Here is a 17,402-nt window from a genome sequence, read left to right on the forward strand (position 1 = left end):
CAAAACCCATAGGGATCAGAGTCAAGTTCTGCTGTTCTTTTTAATATCTTAATCAAAAGTTGACCCAGGTATGGTTCTGTTTAAAATAGCTGTTGTAAAATCTACTTTTATAGAATTATAGCAAGGTTTAAATGAGAAATAAATGTAACAATAACAGCATAATACCATCATATAGTGATATTTAGTAAACTTCATGTGTCCTTTCTTCCCTTTAAAAATATTTAACTTTGATATTGTGGTTATTAATTTTTAGATTGTGTATAGCAATTCAAGAAGCCAATGTACTAAAAACAGGGAAAACACAATTGGAAAAGCAGATCAAAGAGCTACAAGCAAAGTGCAGTGAATCAGAAAATGAGAAATATGAGGCTATTTCAAGAGCCAGAGATAGCATGCAGCTGTTAGAAGAAGCTAACATTAAACAGAATCAGGTAAGAAAACATGGAAATATATTTACAAAACAATAAGATCCCCACATGCTCCACAGGCCCTAACAATAAAGGGATCAGCAGCTACTGAATAAATGCATGGAAACAAATGACACATCCCATTACCAAATAATTATGCTGTATTTTAAATGGTAAGAGTAATATAAAATATGCTAACATACCTATCATTTTTCAAAAATAATATTTAAGTATCAGACTTGGGTTTTTTTTGTTTGTTTGGTTTGTTTTTTTTTGTTTTGTTTTTTAATTTGGGGGAGTTGGTTATTTTATTTATTTACATTTCAAATGTTGTCCCCCTTCTAGGTCTACACCCCCTCCCCCTGCAAATCTCCTATCCCATCCTTCCTTCCCTTTCCCCTTTGCCTGTAAGAGTGTGGTCCCCCAACCACCCACTCACTCCAGCCTCCTAGCTCTAGCATCCCCCTACTCTGGGGCAACAAGCCATCACAGGACCAAGGGCTTCCCCTCCCATTGATGCCAGATAAGGCCATCCTCTGCCACATATGTAGCTGGAGCCATGGACCCATACATTTGTACCCTTTCATTCCTGGTTTAGTCCCTGGGAGCTCTGGGGGGTCCAGTTAGTTGATATTGTTCTTCCTGAGGGGTTGCATTCCCCTTCAGCTCCTTCAGTCCTTCCCCTAGTACTTCTTCCATTGGGGTCCCCAGGCTCAGTCTGATGGTTGGCTATGAGTATCTGTATTAGTTAGGTACTGGCAGATCCATGGCCCCCAGTATCAGACTTGTTTTGTCTCCGTACCCTGAGTCACTATTCTTCATCCTCTATACCATCATAGTACTTTACTAGAGTGTACTCAATGAGGTGACTCCTAGTCATGGTTCTTTCGTTGGTTCTTTCGTTTTTATCTGTACAATCCCCTCATCAGGCAGAAGCTTAAGTGGCAGAGGTAAAGGTAGCTCAAAAGATTAGATGGATCCGTCAACTCATTCTTTTTTTCAACCCCTTAACCATTTCTGTACTATCCTGAGTCATGCTGTCTTAAAACTGTTTCCCTTTGAATGAATATAATCTATAAAAGACAGAGAGTAGATATTTTTTAATGTAACAACCCTTTTTATAGAATTCACTATAGCATTAATGTGTTTATCAGAATTTATATACTATATAATCTGTGCAGAATATTCCAGTAGGAAAACCACGGGTATAGAGGAAATGCTTTATTTAGATTTTTCAAGAGAGATACTAAAAATGTAAAAGGTGTAAATTGGATTTTACATACCTAGTAAAGCACTTGGCAGGGTGCCATATGCCTGCAATCCCAGCAGCCAGAAGTAAATCAGGAAGATAATGAAGTGAAGACCACTGGGCCCTACATAGTAAGACCCTGATTCAAAAACAAAAAAAGAAAGGAAGAAAGAAATTCTCTCTTCAAATCCAAACTTTGGAATTGCTGAAGAATTTATGCCTTTCACCTAGTGTTCCCATCTGTGACTTAAATTCTGTCTCTCTACTCTTGGAACAGTTAAAATGTATGTAGTAGGTCTTGGGATCTAACTCAGTGGCAGAATATTTGCCTAGCATATGTGAAGCCCTTGCTTTTAACATTAGTACCACACTGGAAGCTCAGTTTATAGAGCCAGACAGGAAACTTACAGACCACCAAGGTGGAGAAGTACCCATAACACACATATGCTTCTAAATTGTTCGAAACACCCAAGTTAACAGAAAATTTAAGACCAGGACAAAGTTACTTGTCTTTACCCTCTGGAGCATAACTGTATAAAAACTTATCACATGTTGTATAGCATATAATGGAGAAAAGATGGGGGTACCATTTCCTGTCTCTCACTTGAGTCTTAAGGCAACAAATGCTTTAGAAGCAGCCTATGGCTATTATACTCATTTCCTTCTTGACTCATTGCATATTATTGCTAGAGGATTTCCATCTTGTGGTTGTTTGTTCAAAATGATCTTTTTTAATGGTTTACCTTTTTAAATTTATATATATATATATATGGGTATTTTGCCTGTATGTATTTCTGTACAGCATGTATGAACAGTGTGCACAGAGTCCAGAAGAAGGGCATGAGATTCTCTAGAACTGGAGTTACAGATAGTTACGAGACACTATATAGATGCTAGAAACCAGCCCCTGGTCTCCTGGAGAACATCCAGTACTCTTAACCTCTGAACCATTTAAGGATTCTCAGAATCTGATAAGAAGCAGGGTCTATAGCCCTCTTCCTCATTATCTCATATTCTTCAAAGTTATTAAGTCATAACAGCTGTTCCTTCTCACAGTCTTTTTTTTAAATTCTGTACACATACTGTTTCGATCATATCCATTCTCATTCCCCTCCTCTTACTCTTCCCAGCATCTCCCAAATACCCATTACAACTTCATGTCCTACTTCAGCTCTGATTATTGTCAGAGAAGCTTCTTTTTGCAGTGAACAACAGTTAATTCAGGGACTCACATCTGGTCAGAATGTAGAGAATCCATGACTTTGGAGTACTCAGTCCTAAATAAGTCATCTGACTGTGTGTGTGCATGCGTGAACACAAACACACACACACACACACACACACACACACACACACACTCATGCTCCTGTGCCAAGGCTCAGGGAATATTGCTGACATAGGAGGGAAAGGTTGCCAATTTTTAATCACTTATCCTTGGTTTATTGGAGCCTTTTGAGATAATTAATTCCTTTTGTCTTCTAGTTTGTCGTTCTTTACTGGGCTATCAGCACATCATGGTACCAGCTTTCCCCATGTTAGCCCATCACATCTTTTCATAATTTTGTTGGCTCTTCTTAATACTAGACTGTCCAAGGCTCAGCCCATCTCTTTCCGAGCTAATAAAATTTGATTTTAAATGCCATCTATATGCTAATAATGTCCAAATTAATATTTCTAGTAGAACATCTTTCTGAGCAGGGAGCTCTTCCAATTAGGTCAGATTGGCACATACATGTACACTGGTTGGTACAGAGGTTGGGGAAGAATGCTATGAAGTAGGTCTTTCTGGACATGACAGGATATGGAACTCATGAGCTTACAGCCTACACAAGCCAAAATTCCAGTAGCAATGGAGGAAGGGCTTCTGAAGCCCTAGCCCTAGCCCTAGTTGAGGAGCACTGTCAGTTAAATGATGCTAAGGTACAGGTAATCAGTTTTCTTTAGGGATACGGACCCTGGCAGGTAGTCCATGCTTCAATGGATATCTCTAAACCCATGGACATACAGGCTGCACTTGTGGGACTCTGTGGTATATAAAAAGAGGATTTCTCATTATCTTATTTAAACCTCACAAAGAAACAGATGAGAATGTATATATTTTCTTTTGAGGATGAGTGAGTCAGAACACGTGGTCATCCATTTACTATGTCAATGGCCAGAGGGTGGGATTGTCAATCTGACTTAATTGAAGGAGTTCCCTGCTCAGAAAGATGTTTGAACTGGATACATTAATTTGGAAAGTGTTAGCATATGGATGGCATTTGAAATCAGATTTTATTAACTCAGAAAAAGATAGACATTTAGAATGGAGCCTAAGTATTAAGAAGAGACAACAACATTATGAAAAGATGTGTTGGGTTAACATGAGAAACCTGGTACCATGATGTACTGATGGCCTAGTAATGGCAAACTAGAAGACAAAAGGAATCAATTATCACCAAAGATAAGTGATTGAAAATTGACTTAATAGAGAATGGCTATGGAGATCATAGTAGGGAAAGTTTAGAATTGTAAGAAAGCCCCACCCTCAACCTTCCCCACTTTCTGCATGCATGCCAGAGAGCTGGCCCAAGACCTTCACCTGCTACAGCACTCAGGAGAGCAGGGCCTATACCTCAACTGGCAGCACAATAGAGCTGTGTCTGTTGGCATAGGTGAGGGTGAGCCTGCTTTGAGGACTGGACAGCTGGCTCTGCCCCCTTGCCAGCTGCAGCAATGGGTGAGCTAGCTTTGGTGATATGGGCATGGAGAACTGATGAGCTGGCAGCTCAGCTACCACCCAGAGCAAAGTATAGGGCTTTTAGTTGGCCCTTGTCAACATCTGCCCCAGCTTTGAATGTTAAGGGGCCAGTCCTGCAGACCCAAAGCTGCAGGATCTCCCATGGCACAGGGCAACAACAGGATATCAAAGAGGATACTGTGAGGATCCAATATTGATTGTGTAGCAGACGCCAGAGGCCTCAAACCAATGACTCATTGCCATGAACATTTGCAATTAAAGAAGTGTGAACAAAAGGGTACACTGTGACATGCTCCAGCTCCACAATGACATTCCTTTTCTTTTGGTGGGGAGATTGCAAGGGCAGAGGGCAGGTATGAGGGAACAGGGAGATGATTGGGATTAGGGTTCATGATAAGAAATTCACAAAGAATCAATAAAAAGTTTTGTTTTTTAAAGGGAGGAAATGGGTTGTATATAAGCAAGTTTTAGAGTTTATCCCCACAGAGAGTGACTGCTAAGACTGGTAAGTTGTTGATGTTTAGTGGACATGCAAATGATTAGAAATGAGAACACATGAGAGATAACATTGACAATAATGTGCCATAACTGAGGTGTGAAGTAGTGAAGACCATAGCTTGAATACTACCAAATAAGCCCTAAAGATTTGTCCACAAGCCACCCATAGGCAGTGGCTTGTGTGGGGACTTAAAAAAAAAAAGGTTCAAAATGGCCCTGGGACTTTCAGTTGTGGAGATAAGAAAAGTGATAGGAAACTAGCCGAAATAAATAGAAAGGACTTAATTAGGAAAACGTGGGCAATGCTGAAAATTCTTTATCATTCATGACTTATGGAAGGTCCTCCAGTGAAGACCTTTCAGAAATCTAGAATGGGACACTGCTGTCAAAGAGTAGATTACCTCCCAAGTGAAATTATGTGCTATGATTATCTTCTCAAGATTCTACTTGAAGAGAAGCAAAAAGAGGTTGAGAGAGAAAAAATGAAGAAAACAATTTCTCAGCTTATACAAGATGCTGCCATCAAAGCAAGGAAAGAAGTAAGGAGTTTAATTATACATAAAATGCAAAATTTAAGACCTAAGACTAAATGCTGCTTATATACTTTAAAATTGAAATTCTTGTGTGTGTATTCACAAGGACTGTATATGAAACTATTAATGTAAGAGATAAAAACCAATGTTTCTTTCATTAAAATTAAACTGCTGTGGGTATAGAGTTATGTACTACATAGTCTTTTGCTTCATATACAGTGTGGTATTTTCTTACCTATATTTTCTGTGCTCAATATAATTTTTCTCCTCAGTGAACTACAATTTCCAGTGGTTTTTTTTATGGTTTAAAAATGCAAAGTTAACATATTTGCTTTCTTTCAAACAACTAAATAGTAGTTTTCATTTTTACAAAGCCATTGCAAATATATCCCTTTAGTCATGCCATATAAGGTCATTTTGGTTAAGAACAAGCTGTGTATGATGACAGTTATCTAATGAAATTATAATAAAGCTGAAACATCTGTTGCATCATATCTTTACGGTACTTTTTCAGGCTGAAACACTTTTGGGTAGACAAATACCACTGTGCGTGTGCATTACCATGCTGTACAGTTTTACAGCCTGTGAATCCTGAACCTCCCAGGTCTGTGTACCTATACTGTTGACATCCGTAATGACCACATTACCTAAACAGTGTTTCTCAGAGCAAACCCTGTTGTTACATGATGTGTCACGGCAATTACTGATTGGAATTAGATAATTTAATTTCTCAAGGTAAAACTTTAAATTTGAGACAGAGTCAAACAAAAGCCTTTTTATCCTAATCCTTTCTGAAAGAACTTTCCATATATATTAGGGTAACAATGTTCTAAATTTAGACCAGACCCTTCAATACTCTAAAGACTTACTTTTTAATGGCTAATAAATAATAAATATTGCTTTCATGACCTTTGTAAAAATATTTTATCAAAGTATTTTATCTTGTATTAGCATTCTAGTTGCATTTTTAATCTTAAGATCAATTAAAATACATTGAATTTTAAGACTGATTAAAGCTTCACTCATGTTAACCTATAATTTCAGTGCATTTCATTAAAGTGTTATGGTCTCAGCATTTATTCTAAACACCTTTATAAATTGTAGTGCCTACCTTCTAAACTCTAGGTACATTCCTATCTGTAAACGTCCCAAGTGGATATCTGGGACCCTCATGTCTGCACCCTAATCCTACTTACCCTTATCTCCCTGTCTATTCTGAGGCTCTCTTGTATGCTCCATGGGCCTGTATGCAGCCCGAGTGGACATGTGAGGCTCTTGTGTCTATCTCCTAACTCTCATTACCTCCCTATCTGAAGTAGCACAAGTGTATATCTAAGGCTACTGTGTGTTAACTGGATGTCTTCTCTTTATCCCCGTCCTCTTTTGTTGGTTCTTTGACCCAGCCTTTTACAGCTATTACAGGTACTCTTTCAGGGAGTATCTACTAAGCATTTCTTTTGTGCCCAGCATTTTATTTGTTCTCTACCTTCTGTTGGTTCATACTTAGAGTTGCCAGTTTTTATATCTAAACTTTAAAAAACACTACACAAAGTAATGCATTCTCACTGTAAAAAGAAATGGAAAGTGTATGATCGAAAGAAATTTTAAATTAGCCATTTTTAGCCTTTCTTTAGGCTTTGTATTTAATATTATCTATGATATATATAAAACAAAATTATACATATCATCAAGTAAATGTTAAATTATGAGTCTTTATACATCTTTATATTCCTGTACTGTTTGTAATTTCATAGAATAGATAATATTTTGATAAATAAAAAATATTTATTCATATTCTCTTATATAAGCACTGTAAATATTTGCCTTTATTTCTGATTATTGAGTATGGCTGAAAATACTTTCCCTGAAAATGTCCATTTTGTCAAATATTTCCCTATTATTACAATTGACAATTGCTCTAAGTCTATTTTTATTGACTATAGTAGATATAATGAACATATTTTCATATATTTCTGTTCTAGTTATAAGATTGAACAAAAATGTTTGCTTTTTATATATGAAAATGGCTTATTTCTCAGATATTTCAGTTCTTAAAAATAAAATGTTGGCCATTTTTATTTATGACCATTATTAGCCTTGTCTGTTTGTTAAGTAGAAAAATAATTGCAGTTGGTCAGTATTTCATTCACAACTATCCTTATTATTCACAAAATTATAGAAGAAAATGTTTATGTAAAAATATGTTTATAGAAAAACAAACTGGGTGTAGTGACACGGCACATAATTTCAACACTGGGGGTGGCTGACCCAGGTCTGTGTGTTCATGACCAGTCTGGGCTACATGGCAAGAAACTAGAACAAAGAAGAAAGGAAGAAGGGAGAGAGATACAGAAGGGCAGAATACTAAGGACGATACAGAGATTTTAGTCTTTTGTGCATTTCAGAGTCCTACCCATTGAAAACTTCTAGTCTCACATTTTGTTTCATCAGATCTAACACTAACAATTCTCTATGAACTTTAGATTATAGATCACTGATGTTAATACTTGAGAAAATTCCTTTCAGAGTTTACCAGCATTACAAAAACACTTTAAAATTTATTATTGTCATAAAGTTTCACATTAGTTGTGTTTGTTAGACACTGGAAAAAAACAGTTTAGGAATTATGTGGGGAGAAAGACAGATACAACTGGACTTTTAAGAACTAAATTTTTTATAGTACATAAAATGTTCATGGCTTACTTTCCCTATCCATTGCTGACTAAGTCAGCTTTTTGTTGCTATAACAAAAATAAAAGAGAATTAACTTAAAAGGAAAAGTTTATTTTGGCTTATGGTTTCAGTTTTAGTCTATGATTAGTTCTCTAGTCCCATTGTCAGGTTTTCAGAAAGACAGCATATTATGACAGGAAGACCTGTGGAGTCAAAGCACTCATCACATAGTCAAGATAGAAGATAGAAGAGAAGGGGGCTGGTGTCCCAGTGAGCCTTTCAAGTGCATTCATCACATATGAAGATTTCCCAATAGATACCAGCCCTTTACCTGGAAATTATAACATGCAATCTCATCTGTAATAGAGGTAATAACATGGAGCTACTGTAAGAATGAATGAAATGATACACAGAAGCATTCTGAACAGTACCTAATGCACATAATCCTCAACAGATATTATGCTCATACTATTACTGACCTGCAAGCAAAGTAGATTGGTCTGTGATGTCCTAATCCCCCATTTATCTGAAATGTCAATATAAATTATAGGCCAAAGAAAGGGCCACATACACTGTTTGGTGGGTCTTCAAAAAGATAACTCATATTAATCAATCAAATAAAGTACACAAGCAAGCAGTATTGAATGTATCTAAAGAAAGTTATATCACTAGAACAGGTCATTTCACACAAGAAAGTTTTCAAAGACTGTTAGATCATAAAAGTTCCCTGTTAGTCTACTGTCCTCATCAATAATCCTCTTGGTCCTTTAAAAGAAACCTGAGTGGCTATTAGGAAAAATGATTGTTCCAGGCATCCTGATGAAGTATAACTAATTCTTCAAAATGCTCTCTGCACGCCATTTGTTTTGTTCCTAAAAGGCTCAATGTTTATTCAACGCTTTCCTTGAACAGTCATTTACTTAGCAGTAGTGTCTAGTGTACATTGTAAAAGATCCTACACAAGGGCTTTAAAAGTTATTAATTGCATATTCAATATATGATTTTGCTTTTCTCCCTGTTCTCTGGCGTCTTTTTGCAGCATTCAGGGAGTCTGCAGACATTGTTTTCCACACTCCTCCTCTCACAGGTCAAAGTGCTACTTGTGGAGCCTGTGCGACATGCATAGCACAATAGGTGGAGTGCGCCAGCACCTGGAGAACCTAGTAAATAGACTGGACTGTCCTCGACATTTTTAGATTGGGAAAATATATTTTCATTTAAAATTATTTATGCTATCTAAAATAATTATTAGATTATTTAGGAAAGATAATGATAAAAATTTATGGTTCTCTGCTTTTATTTCTAATAATAGTAAAATGTTAGTTGAAAGAATCCATAATAAACAAAAGCTCTGGTTTTTTTATTTTCTTTATTAACTTGAATATTTCTTATTTACATTTCAATTGTTATTCCCTTTCCCGGTTTCCGGGCCAACATCCCCCTAACCCCTCGCCCTCCTCTTCTATATGGGTGTTCCCCTCCCCATCCTCCCCCCATTACCGCCCTCCCCCCAACAATCACATTCACTGCGGGGTTCAGTCTTGGTAGGACCAAGGTCTTCCCCTTCCACTGGTGCTCTTACTAGGCTATTCATTGCTACCTATGGGGTTGGAGCCCAGGGTCAGTCCATGTATAGTCTTTGGGTAGTGGCTTAGTCCCTGGAAGCTCTGGTTGCTTGGCATTGTTGTTCATATGGAGTCTCAAGCCCCTTCAAGCTCTTTCAGTCCTTTCTCTGATTCTGTCAATGGGGGTCCTGTTCTCAGTTCAGTGGTTTGAAAAGCTCTGTTTTTACAATGTAAAAGGATCCTGAGACCAAAATGTTTGACAGCTGCTGTCCTTTTGTATTTATCATCCAGTTCTTCCTCTCTTCTCACGACCAATTCTTTATTTTCACAATACTGAAGATTCTGAAGCCTGTATGAGCTAAACCAATGCTGCGGGTGCAATCCTCTGGTCTGGTCTGAGTCAATCCACATGACTAGCTTTGAGCTCAGTATATAGTCCAGGCAGTATGAACAAAATCCCCCTGCCTGAGCCACTTATGTGCCTGCTAACTACACACAGCTCATGACAAATTCTTTGACATTTCATATATTATATGCTTATTTATTTTTTATACCATAAAAGTTATTTCTTTTTAAAATAAAACATCCTAAGTTTTTGTCAGTAATCATTTTTTATTCTTTACCTAAATTATATTTTAATTCACAGGTTGAAAGCACAAAAAAACAGTATGAAGTACTAATTTTGCAGTTAAAGGAAGAACTCTCAGCCCTTCAGATGGTATGTCACAAGACCTTGTTAGTATTTTCCTCCAAATAGTACTTGTTTTAAAGGTCAATATGTGTATCCACATACATTGTTAAACCATAGCCTATGCTGGGTGCTAAGAAACAAAGTAAATTTCCACAGAGACATTTTGCTTTCTTTGGCTTTTGGTAGGAAGAGTAGAACAGGTGGCATCCATCACATTCTATTGTCCTTGACAGAAAGCACAGGACCACTAAACCAACCAGCTGCATCTCCTGCCATATGCCGGGTTGATCTGGGAGACCAGGGAGGAAGACAGACAGTAAAGCTTACTACAGACAAACAAATAAATAAGAATGAGTAGGCTAAACAAGAGGCGGGGCAGGGGAGGAGGGGTTGACTTCATTTGACAAGAGTTACAACTTCACAAGCACATCTTTCATGAATCCATCACTTTTAATCTGTTGTAAAATTAAGCATTAGTTTGTGTATTCTAATAAATATGTGCATTAGTGTCTTTTGAACCCATGGTCATTTGTGCAACCATGCTCTTTACAGGAAAATATCTTCAAATAGATTGTAGCACCTCAGAGTAAGAGTCTAGGCAATGTTTTTGCATAGTATAAAGTAAATATTCATCAACAGAATAATATTTAAATACCTGTGAAAGGCTACCATTGGGTAGAGGTCCTGGATATAACAACCAGAAATGGTTACTTTCTGCTTACTTCATTAAATTAGGCCATGCAGTTCTATAGAGTATACAGTTTTCTAAGCAGGCAATGGAATTTTCCTTAAAATAGATCACAGTTTAGTCCATAAAGCAAGTCTTAAAAAATACAGTATAGTTGAAATGATTTTTATTATTAATCAAATGATAGAATAATAAAACTAGAAATCAGTAAGTAGCAAGGGAAACTACAGAAGTTACTGATATGTAAGAAATGCACCACTGAAGAAGCAACAGGAGAAATGTAAAGTTATCTATAATCAAATGAAAATGAAACTCCATCTTGTGAGAATACAGCAAAAGCAGATAGTCCTATTAAATATGTAGCTGTTTTTGAGTATCCAATGGAACAGAAGTGTAGGCTGTCATTTTTTAATGATTTCAATTTTGTTTGCATAGGGAGTAGTAAGTGTGGCCTCTGTGCTATCAACTTTAATATCTGCTAACCCTTTATAAAGTATGAATTTGGAAATATTTCAAAAATGGTTGAAAAATTAATTTTTCTCCAAGAGCAGCTGTATCGGTGGTAATGAGCAAAGCTTCTGATAAAATCTTATTTTAATATTATAGGGCATTTAATAGAACTAGTATGATAATTATAAATATTTCAACTTTTCTACTTTATTTTGCTCATTCTCTTTGAATCTCTTTTTTTACATTTTTAATTGCTTTAAACTTATTGACTTTACATCCCATTCACTGCTCCCCTCCAGGTCACCTCCTCCCCCATCTCCCAGCCCCTTCTTCTCTGAGCACGTGGGGGCCTTCCTGGGTATCCCCTGACCCTAGCACTTCAAGTCTCTGAAAGGATAGCCACATCCTCTCGCACTGAGACCAGACAAGGTAACCCAGCTAGAAGAACCTATTTCATGTACAGACAACATTTGGAATAAAATAATAAATAGAAGACTTTCTAGAATTCAATGAGAATGAAGACATAGAATACCCAGATTTATGGGACACGATGAAAACACTGCAAAGAGGAAAGTTCATAGCCTTTTGCTCACTTTTAACCCAGGCTAATCCCATACTATTGGAACCATCATCATTTCATGGCAGTGGAGTATAATGGTTGAGGTAGAGGAACAAGATATATGCATAGTTACTCTTTATAGGCCACTTCCTAGATCAGGAAGTATGATCCAACTTTGGTATTGACATATTGTCCTAGTTTACTTTCTGTTGCTGTGATAAAACACTGACAGAAAACCAACTTGAGAAGGAGGGAATTTAGTTTAGCTTATAAGTTGTGGAGGGGCGGGATAGAGAGATGCTGCTTAGCCTGCTTTTGTATACAGCCTAGGACCATATGTCCCAAGGTGCTAGCAGCTACAGTTTGCTGGTCATCATTCAAAGTGCTCCCATAGGCATACCCACAGGCCAGCTTGGCAGAGGCAGTTTCTCCTTGCAAGTCTCTTCCGAGGTGACCCTAGTTTGTGTCATGTTGACAAAGACTAACCAGCACATATATACATTAAAGTCACGTGAGTGATACTATGAACATAGCAGAAGTCGCAAATTAAGTATCATGAAATTACCACTCAGCAGGCAGAGAGACAGGAGGATCTTGAATTCAAGTTCAAGGACAGCCTGAGCTATGTCATGAAACTATGAAAAACATTCCTCCCCCCGAAAAATAAATACCTTTTATAGATAAGTACCTTGTCATGTATATGAATATGTATAGGACATTAAAATTCTGTTTGCTACAAACTTGAATTCTATTTTAGCAAAAAGAAAATCCCACCTGATTTGTATTGATCCAGAGTAATGAGGTTTGGGCCATAATTTAAAAGCTTTCTTTAAATTTTGGAAAAACCAAGGTAGGCCTTTCATATAATTGTGAAAATTTGAATATTACTAGTGGTATATTGTCAACAAAGCAGGTTCACCAAAGCATGACTCACAATTAATAAAACTATACTTATTCTCAAATAAAAAGAAAAATTGTGAAGAACTCACTAGTTGATTCTTTTTGTTTTAGTATCATTGGCAAAATAATCATATTGATTAGCTGATATACTTGTTAAATTACTGAGTAAAATGTTCGACACATGAAGTTTTTTTAAATATAAATGTTTCAGTTGTTATGCTCATGCTAATAAATTTCCCTGGCTGTTGTTTACTTTACAAAGAAGTTTAACTTACAATTTATGCACCTTTTATGCCAAATGTTTCCTTTAGGATGTTGTGACAGTGTCTGGTTCATCTTACAAAATATTTGGTAAGAGTATATGAAAAGAGAACCTGTAATGTCAAAACTCCTCACTTTTTTCTCCCATAGTACTATAGCCTCTGCCTGTTACTTTATGAATTCCTTGGTATCGTATAGCCAAAGACAATGTCTGTACTCCTGGGATAGGCCAGTCACTTTTTGAAATTGACAGTTACAGAGTCCTTACTTAACTTTGTTAGGTAATCTTATGAACAAACCCTTACACTTTTCCATTTTTCCTCATCTTACTGTTTCACCATCTATATTTATTTACATTATGCCCTGACTTTATAGGACTGTGATGAAAAGCAAGGTCAAATTGATCGAGCCATTAGAGGGAAAAGAGCTGTGGAAGAAGAACTCGAGAAGGTAAGGACACTCAGCTGCCTGAAGGCAACTGCAGGGCTCTCCATTGCTGCCTGCTCTGCTCACGCTGGCCTTGGATGTTCTCTCTGGGCAGTATTTATGCACATCTAACTAAAGTCATTGGAATACTCAATTTACCTACATCCATTTCTTAGAATACCCATTTTCTTTGAACTTTGTACTTCAAGATCTAACTTTTTTGAAATGTCTATTTACTGTTCTAGCCTCACCTCATCCCAAAAGTGGCTTTTCATCTTGTCTTTTTTAACTTCATGCTAACTTACTGAAGTTAGAAATGGGCAAAATAGGTATAGACAACCAAAAACTCATAGTATGCTAGGAATTTTTATCTTTATGTATGTATGTGTTTGTATATATAGATGTGTATACACACACACACACACACACACACACACACATATATATATATATATATATATATACACACACACACACACACACACACACACACACACACATACATGCGCATAGAGGCCAGAAGTTGACGTTGATTATCTTCCTCAGTCACTCTCTGCTTTATATTTTTAGTGTCCATGAAATTGTAACTCACCAACTCAGCTAGATAGTTTGCCAGCAACCCCAGAAATACATGAGTCTCTGTCACCCCACAACTAGGATTACAGGCACTTGCATCCACACCCAGCTTTTATGTAAGTGACTATCCAACAAGCAGTTTACTGACTGAGTTATTTCCCTATCCTGGATTTTTACCTTTTAAGACTATAATAAATAGGGGTCTGAGAAGATCAGTGGTTAAGAACATTGTCTTCCAGAGACCTGGGTTCAGTTCCCATCACCCACATGGAGGCTCACAAGCATATGTAACTCCAGTTCCCGGGAATCCAGTGCTCTTGTCCTAGCCTCTATAGGCACTAGGCACTTATAAGATATACAGCCCTACTTGAAGGCAAAACACTTATACACGTAAGATAAAACATTTTTAAAGAATACAATAATTAGGTAAAATACTTACCCCAATGATATTTGAAGTAAAAACCTTAATATTAGTTTCTCTCATACTTTTATTAGCAGTAAATATCCCACTGTTTTAAAGTGCCTTAGGAAAGAAAGGGCATCCAAATATTAGCACTTACCATGTTTAAAGTGCTATGTTAGTAACTTGCATAGAAAGGCTAAGTAATTCTAATGTTAAAAATACCAAGCAATGAAGTCAGGATTTGATTTTGAAAGGTGAACTCCATGGCACTCTAAGTATGTGACATATCCATGTTGTCAAAAATAATGACAAAATCAGGTAGTAAAGCAGCAAATTACAAACAGCGTAGAGTGTGGCTCCATTTGCATAGGCACTTCTGTTTCAAGGTAGACATTTTTTGGCTGTTAGCCTCCTAAAGGTTTATCCTTCCAGATTTTCTTCATATAGTGTTAAGTAATGCTGCCAGCTATACATAAGGCTTTGGGATGATTTTTTTATTACATGACTTTTCTAACATCACATAAGTTAAAAAATAGGTTATATTGGTACAGTGTACTTAGAAGGCACAGCAATCAGTTTTCCATTAACCACACAGCAGCAAGCCAAGACCATGGCGTAGGGCTGCAGTGATGCTCGATGTGTCAGCAAAAGGTGCTGACAAAGTGCTAGTCTACCTCTGTGCAAAGAGCAATATAGTCTTACCACTGTGGACAGCACAGGAGCCCTCTTGGGAGGGCAATTAGATAAACAGTTTGTCTGAAAATGTGACCTGGACCTCAGGAACTGCTGGGTAGTTAACCCTGTGCTGTCAGAGAAAACCCAATCACAAACTGAGCTACAATACAACTACCCCTGAGATTGGAAGCTCCAATTCCAGCCACACTGTTGCCCTGGTAATCCAAAGCAAAGTTCTAGAGCTTTCAGATCTACTAGTTACACTACAACACACACCCTTACTTTTGAGTATTTCAGTAGAAAAATATCTTAAATATTCCCAAAATAATTGCTAGAAGTCTTTTTTTTTTTCCTTTTATGTTTACCCTAAAACTCTGGGCCTTATACATGGTTAGAAAGGACTCTGCTATTGAGCTACATATCTACCCCTACCACCAGTTGTCTGTAAATTGACATTTAAAGCATTTTTTAAAAGCCTCAGCAGCTGTTTGTTTTTTTTTTTTTTTTTATTAACTTGAGTATTTCTTATATACATTTCGAGTGTTATTCTTCCCTGGTTTCGGGCAAACATCCCCCCCCCCTCCCTTCCTTATGGGTGTTCCCTCCCCACCCTCCCCCATTGCCGCCCTCCCCCGACAGTCTAGTTCACTGGGGTTCAGTCTTAGCAGGACCCAGGGCTTCCCCTTCCACTGGTGCTCTTACTAGGATATTCATTGCTACCTATGAGGTCAGAGTCCAGGGTCAGTCCATGTATAGTCTTTACGTAGTGGCTTAGTCCCTGGAAGCTCTGGTAGCTTGGCATTGTTGTACATATGGGGTCTTGAGCCCCTTCAAGCTCTTCTAGTTCTTTCTCTGATTCCTTCAACGGGGGTCCTATTCTCAGTTCAGTGGTTTGCTGCTGGCATTCGCCTCTGTATTTGCTGTATTCTGGCTGTATCTCTCAGGAGCGATCTACATCCTGCTCCTGTCGGTCTGCACTTCTTTGTTCATCCATCTTGTCTAATTGGGTGGCTCTATATGTATGGGCCACATGTGGGCAGGCTCTGAATGGGTGTTCCTTCTGTGTCTGTTTTAATCTTTTTGCCTCTCTTTCCCTGCCAAGGGTATTCTTGTTCCCTTTTAAAGAAGGAGTGAAGCATTCACATTTTGATCATCCGTCTTGAGTTTCATTTGTTCTAGGCATCTAGGGTAATTCAAGCATTTGGGCTAATAGCCACTTATCAATGAGTGCATACCATGTATGTCTTTTCTGTGATTGGGTTAGCAGCTGTTTTATATTATATTTGTATTAGTTGAAAACTCTACGATGAGCATGAATGATTTCATATTTCTCAGCTGTCAGTTTATAGCATTTTATTTTGTAAATGAATCAATCATAGATGTCTTAATTATCTTACAGTAGGAAGAGATGAACATACTCATAACTGTTTCTCAGCATTATTTTTATTGAGATAATTTCCTATAAGGTAATGCTTATAAGCCTTTTCCTCAGATTTATCGTGAAGGCAAACAGGATGAAGGTGATTACAGAAAATTGGAAGAAATGCACCAAAGATGTCTTGCTGCAGAGCGTTCAAAAGATGATCTTCAGCTAAGACTCAAGAGTGCAGAAAATAGAATAAAACAACTTGAAATTAAGTAAGTTTTCTTTTGGGTTCTGGTGAATTATTTACCTTTTATAGTACATATAAAAACAACCAAATATGTTTTTTCATAATCTCTAATTTTATTAAGTTTTTAGTTGGCATTTAATGATAGCATATTCATACTCATAAGTCATAGCACTCTTATAATTTGTTCCCTTCCCACATGGCTCTCCTCCATGTCCCATCTACCCTGAGATTGATTCCCTTACCACTCACTAAGTAAGTAGTATGCATTTCTGCTTTCATATACTCTGATACTCTTCCCTCCCCAAGATATTCTCCTAGCACCCTCAGAATTTCGTTTCCAAAACACACACACACACACACACACACACACACACACACAGAGAGAGAGAGAGAGAGAGAGAGAGAGAGAGAGAGAGAGAGAGAGAGAGAGAGAGAAATAGAGAGACCAACCGACCGTATCTGCATGTCGGAATAATGGTCTTTCTGGGTCTGCCT

At 37.4% G+C, this 17,402-nt stretch overlaps 1 protein-coding gene across 4 annotated transcripts in view; it reads left to right on the top strand.

The window, feature by feature from the left end:
* Nucleotides 1–17,402, top strand: part of Sclt1 (sodium channel and clathrin linker 1) — a 133,171-nt gene that overhangs the window by 70,481 nt on the left and 45,288 nt on the right. For 3 of the 4 annotated variants that reach the window (XM_032898450.1, XM_032898453.1, XM_032898452.1), the window contains 5 exons: nt 254–431; nt 5,335–5,433; nt 10,312–10,383; nt 13,590–13,664; nt 16,787–16,932. In XM_032898450.1, the coding sequence (XP_032754341.1) occupies nt 254–431; nt 5,335–5,433; nt 10,312–10,383; nt 13,590–13,664; nt 16,787–16,932 (570 nt within the window). The remainder of the gene's footprint in view (nt 1–253; nt 432–5,334; nt 5,434–10,311; nt 10,384–13,589; nt 13,665–16,786; nt 16,933–17,402) is intronic. The other variant, XM_032898451.1, reaches the window with a different exon arrangement.

This window comes from Rattus rattus, chromosome 3 (genome assembly GCF_011064425.1).
Source record: "Rattus rattus isolate New Zealand chromosome 3, Rrattus_CSIRO_v1, whole genome shotgun sequence".
In the NCBI taxonomy this organism is placed as follows: domain Eukaryota; kingdom Metazoa; phylum Chordata; class Mammalia; order Rodentia; family Muridae; genus Rattus; species Rattus rattus.